Raw genomic sequence first — 25,565 nt, 5'->3', positions numbered from 1 at the left:
GTCTAATAACGCGGGAAGCCTGTATTGAAACAGTCACTAACTTATGCAAACTCCTCTTCGCACTAACGCTCCTTCATGCTCTTCCTTGCTCGTGACCTTTTGTGGTCCGGTCCCGCCTGATCGAAATTTATTACCCACGCGCCCTTATCTATTGATGACTTGAAACCTGCACTAGTAACACTGTCATAACAAACCGGTGAGTAAAGGAATATTAAAAAACATTCCCCATTTCTAAACTATTGCTGAACGCTTTGTAAACAATGCCAATTTCACGATCACTTCTTTATAGCCGCGTGGTAAACACGGTCAAGTTGTTGTGAAACAACAAAATACGCTTCGATCATAACACCTGTTTAGCTTTAAAGTGAATTATTTTGATGGCAACGCTGCGACTACCTCTAGATCTCCTGTTTTTGCAAGCTTAGCGAGGCAAACCCGGTATTAACTTGTGTAAAGTGTTGATTTCTGCCGCCTCTGAAAATTATAAACTCTTCAGTAATTCATCCAAATAAACAGCGATATTTTTAATTTTCGCTTAGTTATTTTATGTTTTCCTAAAGTGGCAACGAGGAATTTATCGTGTTTTTACCCTACAACCACAACAATACAAACAATTGCCGCGTGGGGAACGTTTCATTGTTCTTGACATGTTTTCAGTCATGCTCAGCTCACTGTGAGTTTAATTATGAAGTGCTTTTGAATTTAATTGATTTTTAGATTAAATTAGCCATGCTAACTAGGATCTATTCGGCTAACGCCTCGGAACATTTTATTTAATTAATGTAGCAAATCTGATTTCAGGGTTTTTTTCAGTTTAGGCAATTTTCACAAATTGTTATTGGCCCTCATGTCTTCCTCTAAATTTTAGCAATATCTATGTATATCAATTTGTCTCAAGCAACTCTCAAGCAACTAGTCTATTTCTCCAAGATCAATTTCCCTCTACTAAAAAATGATACAAGATATCCCAGAATCATTGTGCATACCTGCCAACCCCAGACGATATATCAAGGCTTGATATTTTTGGGGTGTGGAGGGGGCTGGGAATACCCAACAACAATATTAGGATTATATTAGGATATTAAGATTTATAATTGGATAGAATTGTAGGTTGTGTTTGGAATTTTTATAAGTAAAATACCTGAGAAATATCTTTCACTCCAGAGTTTCAGCCATGGGTAGAGGTCAACTAAAGTACAGTAGGAATTGTCTAAAGGCCCAAAGTCAAGTCTATGCATAGATGTGCTAAAGATCAAATAATTTTAATCTCTATTCCTGAATCCTTGAATGGACCAATTGATCCTAACATAATGGTGTTATGAATATTAGTAATGTGATATAATAAAAAGCCACCTGATTTGTTGATATGTATTTCATGCTCTGCACTTAACAATCCTTATGGTGAAATAGGATATTAGCTAAATGGGTCTTTGGCTTTTATAATCTATAAGTCTCCTTGATATGACAGTGAAAAAATAAGGTTAACTGTTCTATGTACTTGGGTTATGATTGATATAAACCTAATCCATCAGACCACTTAAGCCTGATATGTTGAAAACTAAGGACTTAGAAAATATCTCGAGTTGACAGAAAGAAATTCTGAAATTTAAGGGGATGCCTGTTAGAGACATTTTCGGTATTATTAGCCGGAATCACAATAATTGATAAAGTATTATTGTTTTGTGGAATTGTTTTACATTTACCTTCACCGTCTGTTTAACATTTGATTATTTTTTATTAGAAAATGGATGATGTACAGGCTGTAGATGTGGGCATTATCATCCCTGAAAATGATAGTAGGGATGAAAGAAAAGGTGATGATGATTCAACGAGCCACCATGAAGATACTAAGGCTGTGATGAATGATGCTCATCACAATAACGATGATGAAGATGAGGGAAATGAGGGCTCTGAAGGAGATGGGGAGAAAGAAAAAATGCTTCCTTCCCCAGAAAAGAAAGCTAAACGAACATCTCCTATGACAAACGCCAACTGCTTTTCAAAATATGTCACGTTATGGTAAGAAGTGAATCTAAAAACTGGCCAATGAATCTTGTTATGAACCATGTTTGTTTTGGCCTAGCGAAAGTCTTATAAAATGTTCTTCTACTCAGAGTTTCCAATGGTTTGACTCAAAACTTCACAGGTGGCTCAGTCCATTACTTTCACTGGGAGCCAAGAGGCCAATAACAGATGATGACTTATTTAAGCTCAGACCAGAAGAATCTTCAGATCACTTAGGGGACTTATTACAAAGGTACATATGGTATTGTGGTACGTGTGGCATTGACAAAACCCAGAACGGAAATCTCCATCGAAACATTGCAAAACTTTCTGTCATCTCCATATTCCGTTCCGATCCGATCCAGGTTTTGTCAACGTCGGTATAAGTGTTACAGCTCAGGCGTGTACCCAGGATTGGCTGAGTGGGGTGTGCAGTCATAGAAACATATGGAAAAAGCATTGAATTTGAAGATTCCTTAATAAGAAATGACCCACTTTTTGGCCACCCTGTGTATGCGCCTGGAGCTACCCAGCCGCTATCCAGTCAAGTTGGAATTTTAAAAAAAATATGTGTAAAAAATGGCATCTACCCTCTCCCCCACTATTGACAAATAAATTCTGAGCCCCTCCCCCCTCCAAGATGAGTAGGGTTTTAGTTAAAAGGTTCTAAAGTGAGTTCAGTTGTTACTCTGGATTTTTGGGGAAATATACATTTACAGTATTAACAATACACCAAAAACTGGAAATCGACTCTGCCAAATTTTCGTCTGCCCTGAAGAAGTCTTATTAAAGACGAAAATTTGGCAGAGTCGATTTCCAGTTTCTGGTGTATTGTATTCATTGTTCTGGTACGAGATCGCGACAGTTTGGGCTTTTTGATTCTATTTTTACAGTATTAACATTATTGTTGTTCCTGGTTTTCAGAGAATGGAACAAGGAGATGTACAACGCTGAGAAATCCTCCAAGAAGCCAAGTCTTACTAAAGCTATTTGGAGAACATTTGGCTTTAGATACACACTTCTTGGAATTTTTGCAATTATCACTGTAAGTTAAATAGCGTGGTTTTTTTTTTTTTGCTTTCCTATTTTGATATTTTTTTAAAGCAATTTGTATGAATTTTTAACAGCAAGGGGTGGGGGCACTAGGGGACATGTGACCCCAATTAATTTAATAACCTTATAATTTTAGTCCACTATGCAGTGTTTTTCAACTGTTATTTTAGTTAACCCCCCCCCCCCCCCTTGTATTCATGTCTTTTCTACAGCACTGATTTAGAAAGGTAAAGTTATTTTAATTGAAATATGTAAAATATTTTTTCTTTCAGGATGCACTACGAATCATTCAGCCTCTATTTCTTGGTTATTTAGTCAACTTCTTTGCCATTGGATCAGAGATGACTCAGAGAGATGCATTCTTGTTTGCCTTTGGTGTTGCTGTTTGCAGTTTCTTGAACAGTTTTCTTATTACCCCTTTCACCTACTTGCGCCAGCTGTTTGGCATGCGAGTCAGAATTAGTTGTACTGCACTTGTTTATAATAAGGTTGGTTAGAACTCATGTCTACCATAAGGTCTGCATTCAACTCTCTTGTAAGTGGATACCTCCTTAAAGAAAAAAAAGTCTGAGTTAGTAGAATTGTCTGTATAGAAAAATATTTATGGCTTACCAAAATACTTGAGAGAATAATTGGCGTAATTTTGTATGCAAAAGTTTGCAAACTTTTACGCATTTTTATAGCTACCATACCAAGTAAGGTTGCAACACATTTTATTGATAAGAAACAAATTTTAGAAGGAAAACTAGAGGAGTAATTGTTGTTGTCAGCTTACATGTGCCCTCTTCTCTTATCCATCACAGCTAATGTATTAATGTTTCAGGTGCTGAAACTCAGCCATTCAGCCATTGCCAAGACAACAACAGGGACAATTGTCAACTTGGTGTCAACAGATACCCAAAAGTTTGACTGGGTTAGTGTACACATTAACATAGCAGGGCTGTTAGCAGGGCTTACGAATTACTGGAATTACGTGGAAAAAAAACTCAAAATTATGTGGGATTTTTTGCTAAATTACGCGCTAAATTACGTGGAAAATCAATCATTACGGATTTTGCAATACATTTTTCTTTAAAAATCTAAATTTTGCAGAATTCTTTACTGAATTACTTGCTAAATCACACGGAACATCACATGTTACGCCCAAACTACATTTTGTACTGAAGGAAAGCACGAAATAACTTGAAAAGGTTAATTTTTTGCGTGAAAATATCTTAGGCAAGTTTTCATTGGCTCCTGGCCACCAGCCAATTAAAAAAGGTATTTTATTATTAGTCCAAGGCCTTCGCAGTTTAGCAAAGAACGCCTAGTCGGTTTATTTGTTTTCGAAATTCAGTTCGAAATATTGCACTCTTACGAAAAAATATATATCTTTTTTTACAAGAAATAGAGGTAAGAACCCTAAAAGAACACATCAGCTGTGCACTTAAATGTTTTATCTTTCAAAATTTAGCCAAATTACGCGGAAAAAGCCAAATTACGCGCTTCCGCACAAGCACGTAATTCCAGAAGCTCTGGCAGGGGAAATACACTAGGAGACACCCCCCCCCCCCCCCTCGAAAGCCATCTTACATTATTTCATTCAACCAAAAGAGGTGATCCAATATTGAAAAATGTGCTATGATACTGCTTGCAGATCACTGCCAACAGCAGTCAAGTCAATATCAATAGCATTAATTCCAACTGTGTTTTATGTTGTTGCTACTGATTAAACTTATTTTCCATTCTCTTTAGCATTTTCGCCCCTATTATTATCTATTTGTCAATAGCTATACATGATTTTTAAATATTGTTCTCTCATTTTCTAGGCATCATTCTTCTTGCACTACATCATACTGGGTCCTATTGAAGCACTAGTAGTGTTAGTGTTGCTGTGGCGAGAGATTGGTGCCGCCTCCATGGCCGGCATGGGTGTCATTTTGCTCATTGTGCCCATGCAGATGAAGATGGGAGCTGTTCTTATGAAGCTCAGGTAAGTGTATCATACTTGTTTGGATATAGCCAAACTTGAGCTGTTCAGCGGCGGAACTAGGGATCTAGAAGGATCAGTTTCCCAGTGTTAAAAGTAGAAAAAATTTTGAAAATGTATTAACCCATTGACTCCTGGCTTTTTTGGAGCTGAATTTACAAAAAACAGACTGAAAACAGATACCTCCCCCTATTCTGAGTTTTATACAGCCTGTCAAAGTCAAACACAGCTGCACCTAGTCAGCGGTATCCAAGCTTTCCAACAGTGCTTTGCGGTCCCCACTTTTAATCCCTCGTCGTTGTGCTGAAGCCAGCACAAGTTGATGGCTGCTTGTATTTTATGAGCATATTAGAAGAGTGTCTCAGGACATCATGAAGTGTTTTGGGGCATAATTGAGTGCTTTGCTTATGGATATTTGCAAGCAAAGGTGGATTCATGATGATTTTTTCTTGTTTGGCTTTGCCTGGATGAGAAAATAATTTTCTAATGAATCACCACAGCTCTCCTAAATGCTGTCTTTTCTGATACCAAATTGATTCCAAAATTGTTTACACTGCTATTCTGGGTCTGTATGACCTGGAATTGATTTGTTTGGCTTTGGGGTGAAAAAACCATCTGACTTTGGGGAGAGGAGTGTTGACTGGCCCTCCCCTCGTGAATTTCCCCCTGGATCCCCCAGAATGCTTTGCAATCCGTAAAGGCATCTTCGTGGTTTTACAAGCCTTCAAGGAGTGGACATTGTGTTTTGAGGCCATGGAAATGAACCTGGAGGATCAGAATAAAGGTATCTATTTGTGTCTTGAGCTGTGTTTGCTGATCTCTCTCCCTTGTGTTGTATTTTGAGCGTTTTATTGAGAGGGGTGATTCTGCTTTTCCTTCCTTGTTTGATTTGAAATTTGTCAAAGAACCTGTGCTATCAGTTGCCAACACCTTGGTTGGATGTATATCTTCAAGACCATTTATCCCTTAGACTGATGCCTGAGTATCTTCATCTTGTTGTGTTTAGTTTGCATTTATGAATTTTTTGGGTTGTGGGTACTTCCCAAAGCCGGCACAGGCCGGTTGAGGGGTCAATGTGTTAAGCGGTAATCTTTGTGATGGAATCATCAACCATCTGTTTACAATGGTAAATGCATCCTTGACAAACAAGTTTCCTTTTACTTATGAACCACATGATTTGATTGACAGGCGTGGAGCAGCTGCCTGGACAGATCAGAGGGTCAAAGTAATGAATGAGATCATCAGTGGTATGAGCATCATCAAAATGTATACCTGGGAGATCCCTTTTGCAAAACGCATTGCAGAAATAAGACAGTAAGTAGAAATGACTGGAGACCAGGAAATCCCTACCCTACCCCTCTCTGTTCCTGGAATTATTACTTGCCTCTTGTAGAGCAATTAGCTGGACTGCATCCTTCAAGTACTGTGTCAGGTAGGTACTTCCTTGCGCATGCGCAGATTGCCACGTTTTAAAGAAACCATTGTTATGCAAATTAACATGGTATAAAACCCCGCGTACAGCAAGACCATGCCTCTTCTTCTTGAGTGTAACAAAAAATACACCATAGTTGACATCGAATGAAGGGTGGGCCACAGACAGCTAGACTTAGTGGCACAAATGAAAAGGGTGGGTACCTAATAAGGTCATAATGTTCCGTATAGCTCAGAGAATTACAATTATCCTTCAAGGTAAGTCTACCTCTTGTCTAATTTAAAATTCTCTTTCACCATACTCCACATTATGCCCATATTATGCGATTTCAAAGAGAGATGTTAAATAAATACACAGAAAAAACGTACACCTCAATATTTAATAGGCGTAAAGGGCTAGGACAACGCTAGCATACTGACCGACATCAATAGGCTTATTGTAATACTTATTAAATGTGCACTGTCTTGACCAATCAGCCAATTTCATGATATCAGCTACCGATGCACCCTTGAAAAAAGCCTTAGATGTAACAGCACTACGGTAACTATGGTAACTATGGGCCTTGAAAATAGAAGTATTATGTTAGCACATTTAAGTACAGCCTTGAGCCATAAAGACTCTGATAGTTCTATAGTCTTTAAGTACATTGTGAGTTGACTGACGTCCCATGTAGAAGAGTATTTAGGCTTAGGAGGCTTGTTCACAAAAACACCTTTTCATAGATCTGGTTACTAAAGGATGCGAACCAATATTGATCCCCGTAACAGCTTCAAGCGTAGTTGACACCGCTGAGCGATAAGTGTTTATGGTACTGTAAGCTTTGCCATTGTTGCACATAGACGTAAAAAAATTGATCAGTGTACTCACAGATGCCTGAAAAGGATCATGTGACCGTTCACGACACCAGCTCTCCCATTTAGACCAGGCACCATCGCATTGTTTGCCTGTCCCCTTTGTCAATGACTCGCAGATAACCTTGGTTGCGCCAAAAGAAAATCCTCGGCTAAGGAGACATGCCCTGATAGAGTCCACGCGGTGAGCTGGAGTTGGTCCTGCAAGTGGTGGAGCTGATCCGTGTGGGGCAGCTTCAGAAGGTTCGGCCACTTGGGGATTAAGATTGGTCTTTCGGTTGACATTCTCAATACTACTTGGTACCATGCCTGGGAGGGCCACACTGGCGTTACTAGTAACAACGTTTGCCCGTAGGTGGGTCAGCACTCTTGGAATGAGACTGAAAGGAGGAAATGCATAAGGTTTGAAATTACTCCAGTCTAATGAGAAAGCATCGCACGCAAACGCGCACTGATCAGGCAACCAGGAAATAAATCTTGGGACCTTAGTATTTAATCTAGATGCAAATAAATCGATATCCGGCATGAAAGTGGTCTGAGACAACCAGTCAAAGACGGTTGGGTGCAAACTCCACACCAAATTTATATTGAAATTCCGTGATTTGTAGTAAGCTATTGTATTACTTTGTCCAGGTAAATGGACAGCTGATATCCAAATATGTCAATCAATGCACCATAACCATATTTCCCTTGCCAGATTGTCTAGATTGCAAGATCGTATGCCACCCATCTTGTTGACATAAGATACAGCTGTGGTATTATCAAGCTTTAGTTGAATGTGTTTGCAAGTAACGTCACGTGCGAAACACTTCAGTGCGAAAAACGCACCTAAAGTCTCTAGATAATTGATGTGGTTTCTCGATTCGACCTCAGACCACAGGCCGCATGTCGATTGGCCATTACAACAGGCTCCCCAACCCAACATGCTGGCATCACTTTCACTGGTAAAATCCACATTAGAAGTAACAATAGAAAGCCCATTGTATCGCTGGATGTTATGTATAATCCATAATAAATCAGACCGAGCAGTCTCAGACAGTATAGTCTTGTCATCATAATTACAACCATTAGAAATCAGGTGTGATTTACATAATTCAACTGAACGATAAAAATGCCTTAAATATTTTACCACTCGAAAAGCTGACACTATTAACCCTGAAACGTGTGCCACGTCCCGAATACTGGAAGATGGATTTTCCAAGAGGCTACGACAGGCATTAATTATAGTGTCAATCTTTTGGGTTGGGAGTGACAAAGTCATTGAGACAGAATAAACAGCAAATCCAAGAAAATTGATTTGTTGCATAGGAAATAATTGAGATTTAGCTTCGTTCGCGGTAAAGCCAAGAATAGAGAGGGTTTGGCAAACATCACGCGCATGTTGTGCACACTCCTTACTTGATTTACAAATCACTAAAGTGTCATCAATATAATAGATTACTCTAATATGACGGAAACGTAACGAAGCATTAACTGGCTTAAGCACCTTAGTAAATACCCGAGGTGCTAATTTATACCCGAAAGGGAGGCACGTGAATTCATAAACTTTGTCATGCCAACAAAACCGCAAATATTTCCGGTCTTCTGCATTAAATAGCAGAATTTCTGATTCCGATAAATTGAATCGGCCAGGAATAAATTTTTGCCAAGGAGTTCGCTCAAACTCCAGGTGGTATCCTTGTATGGTTTCAAGAACCCACTTGTCAGAGGTGATTTTAGACCACTGATCAACCCTGTTAGCCACATTACCAACAGGGGAAATACTATGTGAAGTTGAACTCACATTGTTTACTTGTTGTCGCCGTTGATTGCCGCTTTTGACGCTTGTTATCCCCTGTTGTATGGTCTCGACGAGTCTTGGTTCTGGTTTCCCTGCGTCTTTCCCCACGCAGAATTGGTGCGGTAAAAAAGACGAATTCCTCTGCCTGTTGTTGTTGTTGTTGTTACAGTAACCACCTCGCGATCGGCGGCGCTGAGAAACAGACGAGCTTGCCGATATTTTTGTAGCAACTTTGTTCGCCTTTGAAATCTCATCGGCAAACTTTGATAAGTCGTCGCCAAACAACTGAGTAGTTACTGGCGTTGAAGCCGAACATAGGGATTGAAAATCCTTGCTAAGCTCAGGCTTTAGCAGGTCTCTCCTCTTAAGAGAGATAACTCGCATCACCCACAAATGTGATAGCATCTGACAGAGGGCCAATAAAAGATCCGGGCTTCAGAGACTTTGTTTTTCTTCGCATTGATCATATCATCAGTAACTGAAACCAGTACTTGGGCTGTCTTCATGATTGCCTTTTGGGCCTCTTGTAGCCCTAAGTCGATCTGATGCGCTCGCTTTGGCAGTTCGTTCCAAAGAATAGAGTTAACTCTAGGAACACACAACATCTCGCAGTTGACAGGAGATTTATAATTGTCCATTAAAGGCTTCAATTTGCCTATGAGCGGCTTAGACGTAAACGACTCATTCACGCGACTAGCAAGAGTCTTCGCCACTTCCGGACCCTTTAATTCACTTTCGTCGATAATCGACTGAGGTAGGAAAGATTCTTCGTCTTCAGAATCGCCTTTGTCACCATTATCGCTATCTCCACTAGGAGAATCGAGGCCGATAGTAGAGGGGTCAAAACCCTCAGTTTCATTTTTACGGGCTGAACCAGCTCCGCTCCGCGAGTTGGGACTGGCTTCTCGTTTGTTGTTACAAACTTGGCCAGATACCAGCGAGGTTAAATTCTCAACCGCGCTCTGAATGGTATTTATTCCCAGATTATCTCTCAAGGCGGCCATATTCTGCGCCGAGAGTAAAAGCTGAGGTTCAGCACCAGCGGTGTCATCCCTCAACAGAGAGTCTTCGTTCATTTCTTCATCGACACTCGAAGAGGACTTATTGGTCATAATTCTGAAGATTCGCTGTAAAAAATGTATAAAACAGAAACAAATGGGGTATAAGCAGAGACAACTATAAGTTGAACCTCAAAGACATGGTTTCAAGAAAAACCAAATCAGGCCCAACATGGGCTTACCTTTGTGCGCAAGCACGAAAGAAGAAGAGGCATGGTCTTGCTGTACGCAATGTTGCAACCTGCGCATGCGCAAGGAAGTACGCATAATAAGGGTGTAATGTGGAGTATGGTGAAAGAGAATGCCTCCCCTGGTAAGCCTGAGGATACCCTTTTAGTATAATTTTTACTTCATTGTCATACTTCTTGAATCACAGTTGCACAAACCAGTCAGTATTAATAGTAGAGTTATCCCTCTACCTCATTCTCTTGTTTTTCATTTAAATAGGGAAAGGCATCTCATTATTTATGAGTTCCTTTGGACACTTCCTGAAATAATGTTTTTCCTTCGTTAGGAAAGAACTGGGCTGGTTTTTAAAGCTTGCATCTGTCCGTGGGGTCTTCATGGCCTTCTTCTTCAGTTCTGCTGCTCTTATTTCATATTTTACCTTCCTGACCTATGTGCTGACGGGTAACCCGCTGTCTGCACAGAAAGTCTTCACAGTCGTCTCACTATTCAACTCAGTCAGGATATGCATGACTCTCTTCTTTCCTATCGGAATCACACTCATGAATGAAGGCAGAGTCTCTATTGAGAGGATTGAGGTGAGTAAGATTAAAGGTTGTAAATGAGAATCAAATCACAGTCATGCTTGCTTTTCAGGCGCTCAAAGTTTGACTAAAATGGCTGCAAGGGTTAAAGTTCAAAGACATTCTGTGACATTTTACAAATATACAACTATATATGTTTGTTTTTTTAAAATGTCAAGGTTTTAAATTGTTGATCTTGATAAAATATTTACTTTTTTTACAGAAAATACTCACCCTTGATGAACACCATTCGCAAGGCTTGGTTACTTCAAAGCTCCGCCCCAAACCAGAGCAATGTGGGATTGTTGCAGATAATGTCACAGCCATGTGGTCAGAGGTGGGTTTTCTGTGGCTGGGCTCTTAACATTATAATCTTGACCTCGAAAATTGCATGCATAACTGTCCTAAAACTATTTTCAGGATGTGGCGAAACCTACACTTGACAACATCACCTTCGACATTACTCAGGTATCTACAACAATACAGCTTCTAAATAACCAGGACCACACCATAATGCTGTCAGATTTTGAAGGAAAACTTGCTCTAATTGACAATTCATATTTTAAGGGTGAGCTCCTTGCCATTGTTGGTCCTGTTGGCGCTGGAAAGGTAAGTGATACCATCATAATATAGGATGAAATATTTTTTCTGAAACAAATTATTGAGCAGCCATGACACATATATATATATATAGTATTGTGCACATTTTTCTGTCTATTTTGTACAAAAACTTCAACACCATAAGAGCAAATAATATCAGCTAAAAGTGCTGTGTTCCATCTACTTGAGATTGTTTTTTTTGGTTTCATTTTTTACCTTTTCAGTCCTCGTTGTTGATGGCAATACTTGGGGAGCTGCCATTCACAGAGGGCACAATTACCGTCAAGGGTAAGATCGCCTACTCTTCCCAGCAACCCTGGATCTATAACGGCTCCCTGCGCAACAACATCATCTTTGGTAATGAGTTCAACGAGGCACGCTACAATGATGTCATCAAGGCATGCGCACTAGAGAGGGTGAGGATGGAGATGTAATTTTACTTATATCGCTTGTTATGATCCATACTGTAGATGATTGTTGAGAGCTTTATTATGAGATTAAATTGTGACTTTAGTGCTTTGAAGTTGACGGCTAGTTAGTGGTGATGTAGCTGGCAGTTCACTGCTGTTTGCCACCTTCCATTGAAACCCTTGTCAGTGGTGGACACCTGTCTTTCTAGGTTCTAAATAATATGCTCACAACCTCATCTTTCACAGGACATTACCCTTCTCGCTGATGGTGACATGACGCTTGTGGGTGAGCGGGGTGTGGCTCTAAGTGGTGGACAAAAGGCACGAGTTACACTTGCAAGGTCAGTCTAACAAAGTACTTCTTTCTACTTCTCTCTAAACCTCTACTAAACTGATTACTTGTTGGTCTTTAATGTATTTGGACATGATTCTACCTCATCTACCTGTGACTATATACCATCTAAAAATGAAATATTCCAGGGAACCTAAAAGTCTGCAGAATTATCTATTTGCCATTCATGAATTGTCCTTCAAATGTAAAGGGTGTAACGACATTTTTCCTAGAACCTGTGTTCTGCTGTCTCACCTGGGCTCAAAGCATCCCATAACTTTAAACTGATTACTTTTTGCTCCTTATGACAATCATGTACTTGGATAATGGTTTCTACCTGTCTACTTTTCTTTGATGAAACTGATTACTTGCTGGTCTCTAGAGCTGTGTATTCAGATGCTGATATCTACTTGTTGGATGACCCTCTCAGTGCAGTTGACGCTCATGTAGGACGACATCTGTTCAATGAGTAAGTCACTCAGTTTGACAATTCTAGCCGTTGCTCTTATTAAGTATTAAGATTAAAATCACTTGGAAGAAATCTATTGTCTCATAACCTGTGCATCTATATATTGGTATGCTAGGTGTCAATACCTTTGAAAAGAAATGTGCATTGTTCATTTCCTAATCATTCATATTTTAGTTTGATTACTTTTCAATATAACTTCTGTCCAGGTGTATCTGTGGTTATCTGAAGGATAAACCACGTGTCCTGGTCACCCACCAGACACAGTACCTGAAGGATGCAGACCAGCTGATGGCTCTACAAGAGGTAGGTACCATTTTCCAGGAAGGGGAAGAGGAGGGATTTTCTGGTCACCCACCAGACACAATGCGACTACATACATTCAGCCTGATTTTTTAAAGAATGACTTTTTCACATCTAATCTTGTTTACGTACCTCCCTTAGCTGACCAAACCCCTCTTTCTTCCATCCAGGGAAAGTGCATTGCTAGCGGCACCTATCAGGACCTTTGCCAGGCTGGCATTGACTTCATGACTCTTTGCGAAGAACCACAAGAGGAAGACTCGGCTATTGAAGACAGTGAGTCTGAACCAGAAGTGGATGCAACGCCTGAATTCAAGCGCCAGTTCAGTCGTCAGCTGAGCATAAGTAGACAGTTCAGCCGACAAGATAGTATCACCCCTGCCCCCAAGCCTATTGATAATATGACATCATCATCCTGTCACCTTGACCACCGATTGTCCCGGATGCTGGAAAGCACAGCATCAATGGCATCGGCAGAAGTAGATGTCTATGTAAGTCACACGATATACATTTTAGGCATCATGCTGATTTCACTTTTGCTTTCACTATTCTGAAGCTTTTTCCACAGACAAGCAGGTGACTTCTCAGTGGCCTGTAAAATTTCTGTGTATTCTATATAAGGACATCCTTTCCTTACCTTTCTGATATACTTGTTTTCCCCAGGAAGAAAGCCTTACCCTTAGAACATCATTGCCTTAGCTTTCTGATGTATTTGTTTGTAGAAAGATAACGTTATCCTAAGGACACCCATTCTTTACCTTTCTGATGTACTCGTGTCACCCCCAGGAAGAAAGCCTTACCCTAAGGACATCTTTGCCTTAGCTTTCTGATGTATTTGTTCGTAGAAAAATAACGTTATCCTAAGGACACCCTTTCTTTACCTTTCTGCTGTACTTGTGTTACTCCCCAGGGAGAAAGCCTTATCCTTGGACATTCTATTCTTAACTTTCTGATGCATTTGTTCGCAGGAAGAAAACCTTGTCCCTAAAGAGACAAAGCAGGAAGGCGCAGTTACAGGGCGGACATACTTAGAGTACTTCAAGGCACTTCACAGCCTGTGGGCATCCATGGCTGTCATCTTTTTATTCATGGTTACGCAGGTACTGTAATTGCTTGAATAAGCGTCTTGTCTAAATGTATCGCACTTCATGGACTCCAACGACAAGCATGACTGTGTGTAATGAAAACTGATATTATGACAGTACTACCTGTTTAATCAAAGCTTGTTTTGTTGTATTTCTGTAAGGATTTTTACTTCTTGCATTTTGTAAATAAGCTCTTTTTATCCAGAGATTTTAAAATTAAGCAAGTTTTGGGCTTGAAAATTGAATAAGGTTAAATTAAAGAATTAACGATGAACGTCATAATAACAGAAGGTGAAGTCCATGGCACAAAGAACATGTGAAAATAAGTGCTCCCATGCTACATTTTCAATTTGGAACTACTTCAAATAAGCAGAGTCTAGGACTCTGTCAGCACTCAATGAAAGTCTTGTCTAAAGAGCACACATTCCCGGTTAATTATTTAAGCAGCTTTGTGTTTATTCTTTAGGTTGTTTACATGTTGGCCGATTGGTGGCTGTCGGCTTGGTAAGTAGCTAGCATGCACTCACAAAAGGAGGAGTTTAACCCGTTTATTTTGGCATGATTCCAAAGAGCAATGAATCTTGTTTCTTTACAAAGAACCCTGTTCTTTTCATTAAATCCTGTAAGACATGTTTCCTTTTTGTGAATCCTTTAAGACCTGTTTCTTTTCATGAAATCCTTTAATACCTGTTTTTTTGTGAATCCTGTCAGACCTGTTTTTGTTGTTTTATTTCAAGGTGTAACCATGAGGAACAGTACAGCCAAGCTCTCCTGGCATCCCGGAACAGCTCAAACTCCACAGGGCCCCCGCCACAGGAGCTCAACCAGGACATGTACCTAGCCGTATACTCAGTGCTCGCCCTCGGGCTCATAATACTTGCCATGACTCGTATCCAGCTCTTCTTCAAGCTCACCATGGTCGGGTCACGTGTCCTGCATTCTCGGATGTTTGATGCCCTTATTAGGGCACCGTCATATTTCTTTGATACGAACTCTATAGGTTCGTACCAAGTGGCGCTATTATTAGTCCTGGACCAATAGCAATCTCAAATACTTATTGTCTAACCATTGTTTATCTATTTTACAGGTCGTATTTTGAATCGCTTCTCGAAAGACATGAGTTTTGTGGATGACATGATGCCCTTTATTGTCTGCGACTTTACACAGGTGACGGCAAGGATTTTTTAGATGTTTGCTTCACTTGACACCACTGTTGTCATTTTCTCAAACAACAAAAGCAACATTGGGCTTCAACATTATCCACATCACCATCGTCTTCGGCATCCATTTTCACCACCAACACATTGACACCATCATCATCGTCATCATCACCAAGGCTTGCTTTCACTGTACATCATTGTTGGGTACCCTGTGCGTTCATATATACATTTTGATTACCCTACAGATGTCCATCATGGTGTTGGGAACCCTTTGTGTTAATGTTAATACTTTAACACTCAACAGGCGTCCATCATGGTGTTGGGTACCCTGTGTGTTTATGTAAATACGTTTTCACTCAACAGACGTCCATCATGGTGTTGGCTGTCCTGTGTGTTTATGTAAATACGTTTTCACTCAACAGACGTCTATAATGGTGTTGGGTATCCTGTGTGTTTATGTAGATACTTTTTCACTCAACAGACGTCCATCATGGTGTTGGGTACTCTGTGTGTTTTTGTTAATACTTTTTCACTCAACAGACCTCCATCATGGTGTTGGGTATCCTGTGCCTCGTGGCCGTTAATAACCCGGTGACGTTCGCTGTTGTCGTTCCCATCGTTATCCTGTTTTGGTACCTGAGGACATACTACATGAAGACCGCGCGTGAGGTCAAACGCATTGAGGGGATCAGTAAGTAGCTTTTCACCAAGGACACCACGCCCAGCTGTACGCGAGGTATATGACGTCACATCCGTACGAATGTCAAATGCGTAGAGAGAATCAGTAAGTAGCTTTTTACGAAGGTCATCACGCCCAGCTGTACGCGAGGTATATGACGTCACATCCGTAAGAATGTAAAATGCGTAAAGAGAATCAGTAAGTAGCTTTTTACGAAGGTCATCACGTCCAGCTGTACGCGAGGTATATGACGTCACATCCGTAAGAATGTAAAATGCGTAGAGAGAATCAGTAAGTAGCTTTTTACGAAGGTCATCACGTCCAGCTGTACGCGAGGTATATGACGTCACATCCGTAAGAATGTCAAATGCGTAGAGAGAATCAGTAAGTAGCTTTTTACGAAGGTCATCACGTCCAGCTGTACGCGAGGTATATGACGTCACATCCGTAAGAATGTCAAATGCGTAGAGAGAATCAGTAAGTAGCTTTTTACGAAGGTCATCACGTCCAGCTGTTCGCGAGGTATATGACGTCACATCCGTAAGAATGTCAAATGCGTAGAGAGAATCAGTAAGTAGCTTTTTACGAAGGTCATCACGTCCAGCTGTTCGCGAGGTATATGACGTCACATCCGTAAGAATGTCAAATGCGTAGAGAGAATCAGTAAGTAGCTTTTTACGAAGGTCATCACGTCCAGCTGTACGCGAGGTATATGACGTCACATCCGTAAGAATGTCAAATGCGTAGAGAGAATCAGTAAGTAGCTTTTTACGAAGGTCACCACGTCCAGCTGTACGCCAGGTATATGACGTCACATCCGAAAGACCTTCAAGCAGATCGACAAAATGTGGTAGTACGGACGATGTTGCTTTGTTTTGTGCCTAGTTTATATGACGTAACATTCAGAGCAATGCGCAGCATGAAAATAAAAGGACTTTACGCATGGCGTCACTCCCAAAAGTATGATGATCATATGACGTCACATCCGTAGCGTTGTGCTTATCAACAAGGTCCTGTAGGAAGCAAAACGATGGGCTCACCCATGTATTTTCCTTATTGCAGACCGCAGCCCCATATTTGGACATTTCTCTACCACCCTTCTCGGCCTGGACACGATCCGCGCGTTTGGCGTGGAAGAGACGTTCATTGACCAGATGAATGGGTACCAAGACTCGCACACACGCGCCTGGGTGACCTTTATCTCGTCCTCCGCATGGCTCGGATTCAGACTCGATCTTCTTTGTGTCACTTTCATCAGCTTTGTTGCACTCATCTCGCCCGCACTCAAAGGCAGTAAGTGGAATAAGTTTCTTCACTCATGTATATAAACCAGTTTACGTCTGAATTAGAGAAGGGAGCACGGCAGAATGTATTCCTATTTAACACGCGATTGATGTTATACCGAAAATGAACACGTCATGTGTGTTTGTTTTGTAAGGGAGAAGTTAGGATGTTACTAAAACGGCTTTCAACATCAATAATCATAAAAATACTGAAAATAGCACCTCAAATTTGTAAAGAGTGCTTTTCATCACTATGGTATAAGAAATTGAAGTCATAACAATGTAGGATTGCAAAAATATCCACGGATTCAAAATATGTATCCATAAATCTCTTTTCAAGTTTACCATTGCGATTTTAGCTCGCACTAAACTACCCAAGCAAACTGTTATCATATTATCCCTTTCAACATACCTTTCACTTGACTTGATCTCTATCACATCTAAAAGAAGAGAAACGTATTAGATTCGCATGAATTATTCATAATACTTAGAAACAGAGTCAGAGATTTCACTTACCATCCATTTTAACGAGAGAAGAGCCAAAGAGACGCACGTGAGGTTGCTACATCGCTGTGCCCTACCGCTGATCACTCGTTCCCAGATCCCTGTTCCCCGCTCCCCGTTCCCCGCTCCCCGTTCCCCGCTCCCCGTTCCCCGCTCCCCGTTCCCCGCTCCCCGTTCCCCGTTTTAGTAACATCCGAGAAGTTATCAGTTGCGCTATTAGGGGGTGTGGCTCGGATTATGAAGTGGATTATGTTTGTCACTTCTGGTGGTCTGTAACCGATGAAACGAACAATGACCCTGTTGACAAACATAATCTACTTCGTAATGCGAGCCCTAAACCCTCAACACCGTAACTGATAACTCCCCTTACAAAACAAACACACACGAGGTGTTGCATAACAAAGTGGTTTATTTTCGTAATAATATCAATCGCGCTTTAAATACACATTCTGCCGTGCTGCCTTGAATTAGCCTGTATTAAAGATTGTTTGTATAGCTCGGCTTTGGACATATGCCATCGTGGTCTCTTGTGCAGCCTTCTAGACTTGGTACGGTAGGCGGTGCTTGATGGGCTCAAGCGCTGCCTTGCTTGAAAAGTCCAGAACGGCTGCGAGGGGAACACGCAGCGTATTTTAAGGAGTGCTTAAAAGTGAAATCTGGATCACTATGAAGTAAGGGGGAGGCTGATCTATAAAGAATGCCCCTTCTCCCCCTCCCCCCTCCCCCCTCCCCCATCTGCGCTCCCCCTGACTATGCTTTGGCTGACTATTACATATATTATTTGCTTTGGTGTCATCACATTACGATTCGTTTTCCTGTGTCTCCGTGGCTTGTTTGAGCTTCTTGTATGCAAGTCGAACTCAAGCTGTTCGTTGTACACAAGCACTCTTTCTCTTCTCTCGTCTCCACGTCTCTCGTTGCAGGTTTGTACTTTAATATACCTCGTTTTCACAGCTCTCAGTGCAGGCGTAGTGGGTCTTACCCTCTCGTACGCCATCATGATCTCTGGTGTGTTCCAGCAATGCGTCAAACAGAGTGCAGAGGTGGAGAACCTGGTAAGAGGCATTTAAGCAGTTGATAAAATGAACGTTTTAGGCCAGAACCTGGATAAACAGAACATCCTATTCTATTCCAGATGACATCTGTAGAGCGAATCTTAGAGTACACCGACCTTGAACCAGAGGCGGCTCCCGAGACAGACCTGAAACCGGACAAAAAGTGGCCGGACAAGGGTCAGATCACATTCGAAAATATGTCGTTCACTTATCACAAGTCCCTACCGCGTGTACTACATAACATTTCACTGTGCATCAAGCCGAGAGAAAAGGTTTGTAGTCCCCATGTGATTCTCGTTTATTACTCTTTGGCACATAGCATCCAAACCGGAACTTCAATTTACCAAACGAGTATGCTTTGTATTAAACCTGGTACCTACGGTTGATCCGATATATTTCTTGTTCCTTCGCATAACCCTACTCGTTTATGCAACAAGTATGATAATCGTTTATAGTATATAGTCTAAAGTACTCCAGGAGCTGCATCTATAATGTTTTTTCAAACGCCGAAACAGAAACAAAGTGGAAACCCCCTTTCAAATATCCTGGTTATTCTCTGTCCTTATCCAGTAATCCGTTTCATTCCAGATTGGCGTTGTTGGCCGTACAGGAGCCGGTAAGTCGTCTCTTCTTTCCACTCTCTTTCGTCTTGCTGAACCCATAGGGCTGATCGAGATTGACGGAATGGACATCAGGCAACTGGGGCTGAGGGATCTCCGGGGCAAGCTCTCCATCATTCCGCAGGTTTGTTATACATGCCTTTACGTCTAAAAACAAACTGTTTTCATGTGAGTGAAAATTGTGATGGTCAAATGTTGCGATGAAGCCTGGTAAGACGCTGGTGCAGCAAACCGGGCGCAGTTAGAACACCATGTTGGGAGCTGCTGTAGTTCACCCTTGTCTTGTCGTCAAATGAGCGAAGTGCTTGAGCAATGCTGGCTGGTGTTGGCTCCATTTGCACATGGCTTTAGCTCTTAGTTCTACTGTGCTAGCTCCTACTGTACATTATCTCATCGATACTACGGCATTATTTCCACAGGAGCCTGTGATATTCAGCGGTACTATGCGAAAAAATATCGACCCATTTGATGAGTACTCTGAGAATTCTCTGTGGACCGCGCTGGAAGAGGTAGGGCTACTAATACGCATGCGCAAAATAAGCTACTGTTGTTGCCGCTGAGCTTGTGGTAACCAGGTGTATAGACTTCTGTTCTTGAGAATGAATTATTAGACTTATTTAAAATTTCTTAAAGACTCTACTTTCGACACTGTTGCTTGCACTGTTGATATGACCATCTCTAGATAAGAAGAGCTTATTTACAAAATGCAAGAAGAAAAAAACCAGAGTCTTAGACTCTGCTTATTTGAAACTATGAAGTCTGATCAATGTTACTGAAAGTAGTTTCAAATTGAGCATTTAGCATGGGAGCACTTATTTTGTGCCATGGACGTCGCCTTCTGTTATTATGACGTTCGTTAATTAATCGTTAATTCTTCAATTTTACCTTATTCAATTTTCATGCCCAAAGCTTGCTTTATTTTTAAACCTCTGGATAAGAAAATGCAAGAAGTAAAAATCCTTCTAGAAATACAACAAAACAAGCTTTGATTTGAAAAAGTGTGACGGGTTAGTACTGTTATACTGGCAGTGTTCATTAGATAGTCATACTTGTCATTAGAGTCCATAAAGTGCAATACATTTAGGCGAGGCGCTTATTCAAGTAATTACAGTGCCTGCGTAACCATGAATAAAAAGGTGATCATATGACCAAGTTGATATTATATCACTGTTGCGTGATATAACAATGTCTTATAATTACGGAAAATATTATTATTCATAAATTATTTAATGCCTTGGCAGAGTATGATTCCATTTGTATTGTAGAGTGTGTTGAATTTCACATTATTTCAATTGGATTTATTTCGCTTCTGTTTGTTGTACATCGGATCCGGAGCCATTAAAGGCTGCATGTTCACCAAGATGGAACTTTACTATAGTAAAGTAATATTAATAATTAATAATTAATTATTTAATTAATAATTATATGCTTCCTGTGCAGGTGCAACTGAAGCATGTTGTGGAGGATCTCCCGGGCAAACTAGACGCGGAACTTGCCGAGGGTGGCTCAAACTTCAGCGTGGGTCAGCGGCAACTCGTCTGCTTGGCACGCGCGATACTGAGGCACAGTAAAATCCTGGTGATTGACGAAGCCACAGCCAATGTCGACCCAAGGTGGGGATAGTATTTGTCTATAACTTTTTGTCTGATAGCAGCATAATTACTATGCAATTGATCCGACCAGTAAGCTCGAACCTTCAAATGGGTTTTTTTATGATAAATTGGTCCCTTATTTAAATTATCATAATACGGACTTTTGAGTAACCATGTATTTGCAGTTATTAGGAGTTAACTACTTGCGCCAAAACTCTGTGCATCAGACACCAGCCGCAAACATATTCTAAACCCTTTACCTTGATTTTTTTTACATCATGATAATGTGTATTAATAATATGGCTTTTCGTGATCAGAACGGATGCGTTAATTCAGACGACCATTCGTGACAAGTTCAAGAAGTGTACGGTGCTGACCATCGCCCATCGTCTCCACACCATTATGGATTCAGACCGTGTTATCGTGAGTATTCCAAACCCTAAAGTGTAATACACTCGAACCGTGCGTTTGAATATTTAACGCCATAATGGCCTTGGACCGTGTTATTGTGAGTATTCAACGCCATTACGGACTCGGACCGTGTTATTGTGAGTATTCCACGCCATTATGGACTCGGGCCGTGTTATCGTGAGTATTCAACGCCATTACGGACTCGGACCGTGTTATCGTGAGTATTCCACGCCATTACGAACTCGGACCGTGTTATCGTGAGTATTCAACGCAATTATGGACTTGGACCGTGTTATCGTGAGTATTCCAAACCCCACTTAACAAATAGATCTCATTTTTGCGTTGGTGCGTCAGTCTTCTTATACATGCACAGATCTCGTTACTGCGGGTCATGAACAAAAAGTACGCAACAAGACGCACGCTGACGCCAAGTGTGCGTGTGTCCATAAATAACACATGGACCCTTGACCATGGACCCAAGAACCTGCGATTTACGAGTGTCGTTGTATAAAGTGCAATACACTTGGACCGTGTGTATTCCACGCCATTACTCGTACCGTGTTATTGTGAGTTTACCACGCCATTATGGACTCGGACCGTGCTAGTATATATTTTTTGTTTTTGCTTCTCACTGGTGGCGCTGAAAATAGCTAGTATATTCAGAATAGACATAGAAAGCTGCCTCCTGCAAAAATATATACGTCCAAGTTTGTATTCATCACTTGTTGTCCATTTACTTGAAAATGTGTGTGATACATAATTCTTGCTGGACAGGTACTGGATGCTGGCAAAGTGAAAGAATTTGACGCCCCTTACCTCCTACTCAAAGAGGAGAACAGTGTTTTCTCGGCCCTGGTCAACCAGACTGGGCGTGACGAGTCACGGGTGCTGTTTGAGGTCGCAAGGGAAGCATACTACAGTCATAAGCCAATACCCGAGAGTGAAGAGGAGGAGGAGGCGGAGGAAGAGATTGTAAAAAGAGAAGTGATAGGCAATGATAAGAAAGCAGGAGAGAAGAACAAGGATGATGGTGGGAATAAATCAGGGGAAGAAGTGAAGGCCGAGCAGGATGCAGAGACAGGAGCAGGGAAGGAGGAGGAGGGAGAGAAGGATAATGAAGACAAGGATAGTGAAGATGGAGACAAAGCAGTAGACTCCGAAGGTAAGAGTCCTAATAAGGAAGATAGTAAGATGCCAGCAGTAGAAGTTGTTGCTCCCAATGCGAATACAACAAACGATTTACAGTTTGAATCTCACATTTAGGACATTTTGTTTTTAAACATAATTTCACTTTCCAAGTGTTGATGCATATTAATGTTGGTATGGAAATGCAATAAGTATTTATTTTATGTCGATTTTAGATTCCCTTGAGTGCATTATTTACATAAATTTATTATGAATATAGTAGATTATAAAATAGAAATATAGAATAATAAATATGATCATAGTTGATTGATTATATATATCTAGAAAGAAATGATTCTATATTTTGTGGTAATTTTTAAAACCAAAATGGAGCATGTAACTATTAATATTCTATATTGATATACTGAGTTGAATGTGTTGATATTCATAATAACATTTTTATTAAAATGTACAAAAATTGTTGGTGTCTTTATTTGAAAGTCTTGTTATAGCTCTAATAAGCTTTTGAATCAAAAGAGGCACACATACAACAATCATGCATGAGCAAGTATGAAGCTTGACAGCCAAGAATAAAATTAGCCAAGGTGCTTCAGGGTGAGGTAAAAGCTGGGGCTCCACCTATAGGTTGGTCTTCTTGGCACCATCTGCAGCACCCCCCTTGGCAGCCAGAAAGTGGGTGATTTGATTTTTCCATATATGATACCTATGACTGCACAACCCCCCTTAGCCAATCCTGGTAACACGCCTGATCCCAATGCCTGAATTGTTCAAATTTGAAATTTCTTAGCTTTCTTTTGCATTTTTTGGTGGCAGGAGGCTTTCATTATCGATTCTGGGCTTTTTTTTCTGACACCTTCCTTGTCCCATTGTAGTGATTGATTCACGATTTCTCCACCTTGTTGCAGTCACCATAGTTTCCCTTACAGACCAGACTAGAAGTTCTATGGGTGGCCCTATGATCTCCTAAGTTACTTCCAGAGATCTTGCTTATTCATATGCACATCTCAATCACCATTTGCACCAACATTGCACACAGGCTCCGTTGGTTGGGCATCTCAAAAATAAAGGGTTAGAAAATGGTCCAATATGACCATAATAGTGTCTGTCGTGAAAAAAGTAGGGTAAGAAAGCAGCAGATGACAGAAGGCCCATCTTCGTGCATCCTCGGAAACCTAGGGGTATTTTGCTCTAACGTTTCACTCTTGAGTGAACTAAGTAGGGGGAATACAGTTTTATGCCCTTGCTTCCTCCTAATCATAATTTCCTAGCTTCTGAGTTCTCAAAATTGCAGAGGAGTTTCTCCTCAGAGTGTGACTTTTCAGAATGTGCTTACCTGATAAAGGCATATGATCAAATATATTAGTGTAGTGAGGTAATGATACTGATTTGGAAAGAAACTGCAATGCCTAGGGTTATAAAAAAATCCTAACTTAAGCCCTGTGCAAACTGCGCCAGTATTGCTGGCCAATTCTTGCTCGACTGACCACAAGACAAAAGAAATGTCAGAAAGTCCATTTCCCATTTCGACATTTCCTTTATCCTATATTCAGTCAAGCAAAAATTCACCAGCAATGCTAGCAGGTGTTGGCGCCGTTTGCACGTGGCTTAAGGGACTGCGAAGCATGTTGAAAAGTGGGTGGGCTGACAATTGAAAAAATTTTATTGAAAAAGCAATAAATCATAGTATTTGACTTGTTTCTGTCGCAAAAAGTGGTGGGGCAGTGGCCCCCCTAGCCCCTCCGCAGTTCCTGTAACAGCTGCCATAATGATTCTGTCCGACATTTCAGGACAGTTCAGTTGTGGCCCCCTCGTCACCCCTGAGGGACAGCCCTAATGACTAATGGCCCAACCAGAAGATTTTGCTACAGAGCTGCCATCAGTACAGGTGATACGTAGCGGTCCCCTGGTAGCCCCGTCCATGAAGACTGTCTAGTTATTATCAAGCACACAAAGGACACAAGTATATCACAAAGTTTTTTTTTTTAATAAGAAGTAAAATTTGTATACATATATTATTATTTACATCTGCTTCATAATAAGATTCGTTCACCTTTGTTGCAATGTGAAAATAGATAGAAGAATAAAGATAAGACGCACAAAGGCATAAACATTCTGAAAGATAAGACTAATGGTAACTCTACTGCACAAAACAAATGTGAAATAATCTTTTTAAAACTTTTACAAAAAAGGCACAATATATTACATAGATAATCACACTCATAGAATTCAAACTAATCTGTCTAAAACAAACTAAAAATGACAAAATATAACTTAAAAACGAAGCTATAAAATACACTCTTGAGTTCAGAACCTGGCGCATGCATGTAAGACTCCCAACTTCGCTCCTCACAGAACTCAAGTTACGAGTTCAAATACGCTCATGTCCGTCATCCTGTTTACTCTGCCAACGGTTAAATACCACGAGATAGACTCATCTTCCTTTGTCGTCTTCGGACTCCAAGTCCTCTTCGTACGGCTCTCCGATGCCTGAGTGATCCATGAGATCTGTCAGGCTTTTTTCTATGTCATCAAGACGTTTCCCTGTATCGTTAATTCTCTTGACGATGGAGTCTTCTGCCGTTTGGAACTTGTCTTGCATGTTCTGTAAAGTCCCTTCGACAAACTGGATCAAATCGGCGACTGATTTCGGGTTTGGGTCCATTTTTCTGCCGCAAAAATACATGAAGGAGGTAAATAATAAGTACAATAAGCTTTCGGCTAGCGGGTAAGAGTTAGTTTACCTATTTTTTTGTTGGTTTTGTGGAGTTTTCAGACGAGAATATGTCTTCCCTGTGCTAGAACTCAAGAGTGAAAGCGACGTGATTTGCACGGCGTCCCTAGCACCAAAGGGATGTCAGCTGTCAACAATTAGCACGGTCATTTGCATTTAGCCAATCAGCGCACGCCAATCAAGTGTTCGATTCTGACTTTTATACTTCCTCCACAATTTTAATTTTAGAATCATTCTTTGTTTTCTAAGACAAATTATCAAATAATCGCAAGTCAATTGTAAGTATTGTTTTT

The 25,565-nt window shown here is 40.7% G+C and overlaps 2 protein-coding genes and 1 long non-coding RNA gene across 3 annotated transcripts; 1 reads left to right on the top strand and 2 right to left on the bottom strand.

The window, feature by feature from the left end:
* The first annotated feature begins 34 nt into the window (after window positions 1–34).
* Window positions 35–23,000, top strand: LOC5520814 (ATP-binding cassette sub-family C member 4). Its single transcript, XM_001640590.3, has 30 exons — window positions 35–196; window positions 1,742–2,019; window positions 2,147–2,257; window positions 2,929–3,049; window positions 3,330–3,545; window positions 3,881–3,970; window positions 4,866–5,029; window positions 6,215–6,340; window positions 10,662–10,911; window positions 11,120–11,233; window positions 11,317–11,364; window positions 11,464–11,505; window positions 11,721–11,912; window positions 12,153–12,247; window positions 12,620–12,706; window positions 12,913–13,009; window positions 13,177–13,497; window positions 13,975–14,106; window positions 14,558–14,595; window positions 14,829–15,091; window positions 15,179–15,258; window positions 15,792–15,942; window positions 16,993–17,223; window positions 18,672–18,772; window positions 18,853–19,044; window positions 19,361–19,516; window positions 19,812–19,901; window positions 20,833–21,005; window positions 21,302–21,407; window positions 22,170–23,000. The coding sequence occupies exons 2-30, from the start codon at window positions 1,745–1,747 to the stop codon at window positions 22,656–22,658; spliced, it is 4,551 nt and encodes a 1,516-aa protein (XP_001640640.3). The 5' UTR covers window positions 35–196; window positions 1,742–1,744; the 3' UTR covers window positions 22,659–23,000.
* Window positions 6,821–9,494, bottom strand: LOC125568253. The gene has a single exon (XM_048730032.1). It carries the CDS (start codon window positions 9,492–9,494, stop codon window positions 7,971–7,973), a length of 1,524 nt encoding a protein of 507 aa, XP_048585989.1. The 3' UTR covers window positions 6,821–7,970.
* A 1,504-nt stretch (window positions 23,001–24,504) lies between the features above and the next one.
* On the bottom strand, window positions 24,505–25,533 carry LOC116604022. Its single transcript, XR_004290872.2, has 2 exons — window positions 25,283–25,533; window positions 24,505–25,207 (listed from the first exon to the last, which is right to left on the bottom strand). It is a non-coding gene; the product is annotated as an uncharacterized LOC116604022 (long non-coding RNA).
* Window positions 25,534–25,565: the final 32 nt, after the last annotated feature.

This window comes from Nematostella vectensis, chromosome 7 (genome assembly GCF_932526225.1).
Source record: "Nematostella vectensis chromosome 7, jaNemVect1.1, whole genome shotgun sequence".
Taxonomy (NCBI): Eukaryota; Metazoa; Cnidaria; class Anthozoa; order Actiniaria; family Edwardsiidae; genus Nematostella; species Nematostella vectensis.
The sequence above is the reverse complement of the archived record's forward strand: the minus strand, read 5'-3'. Positions and strand labels throughout refer to the sequence as shown.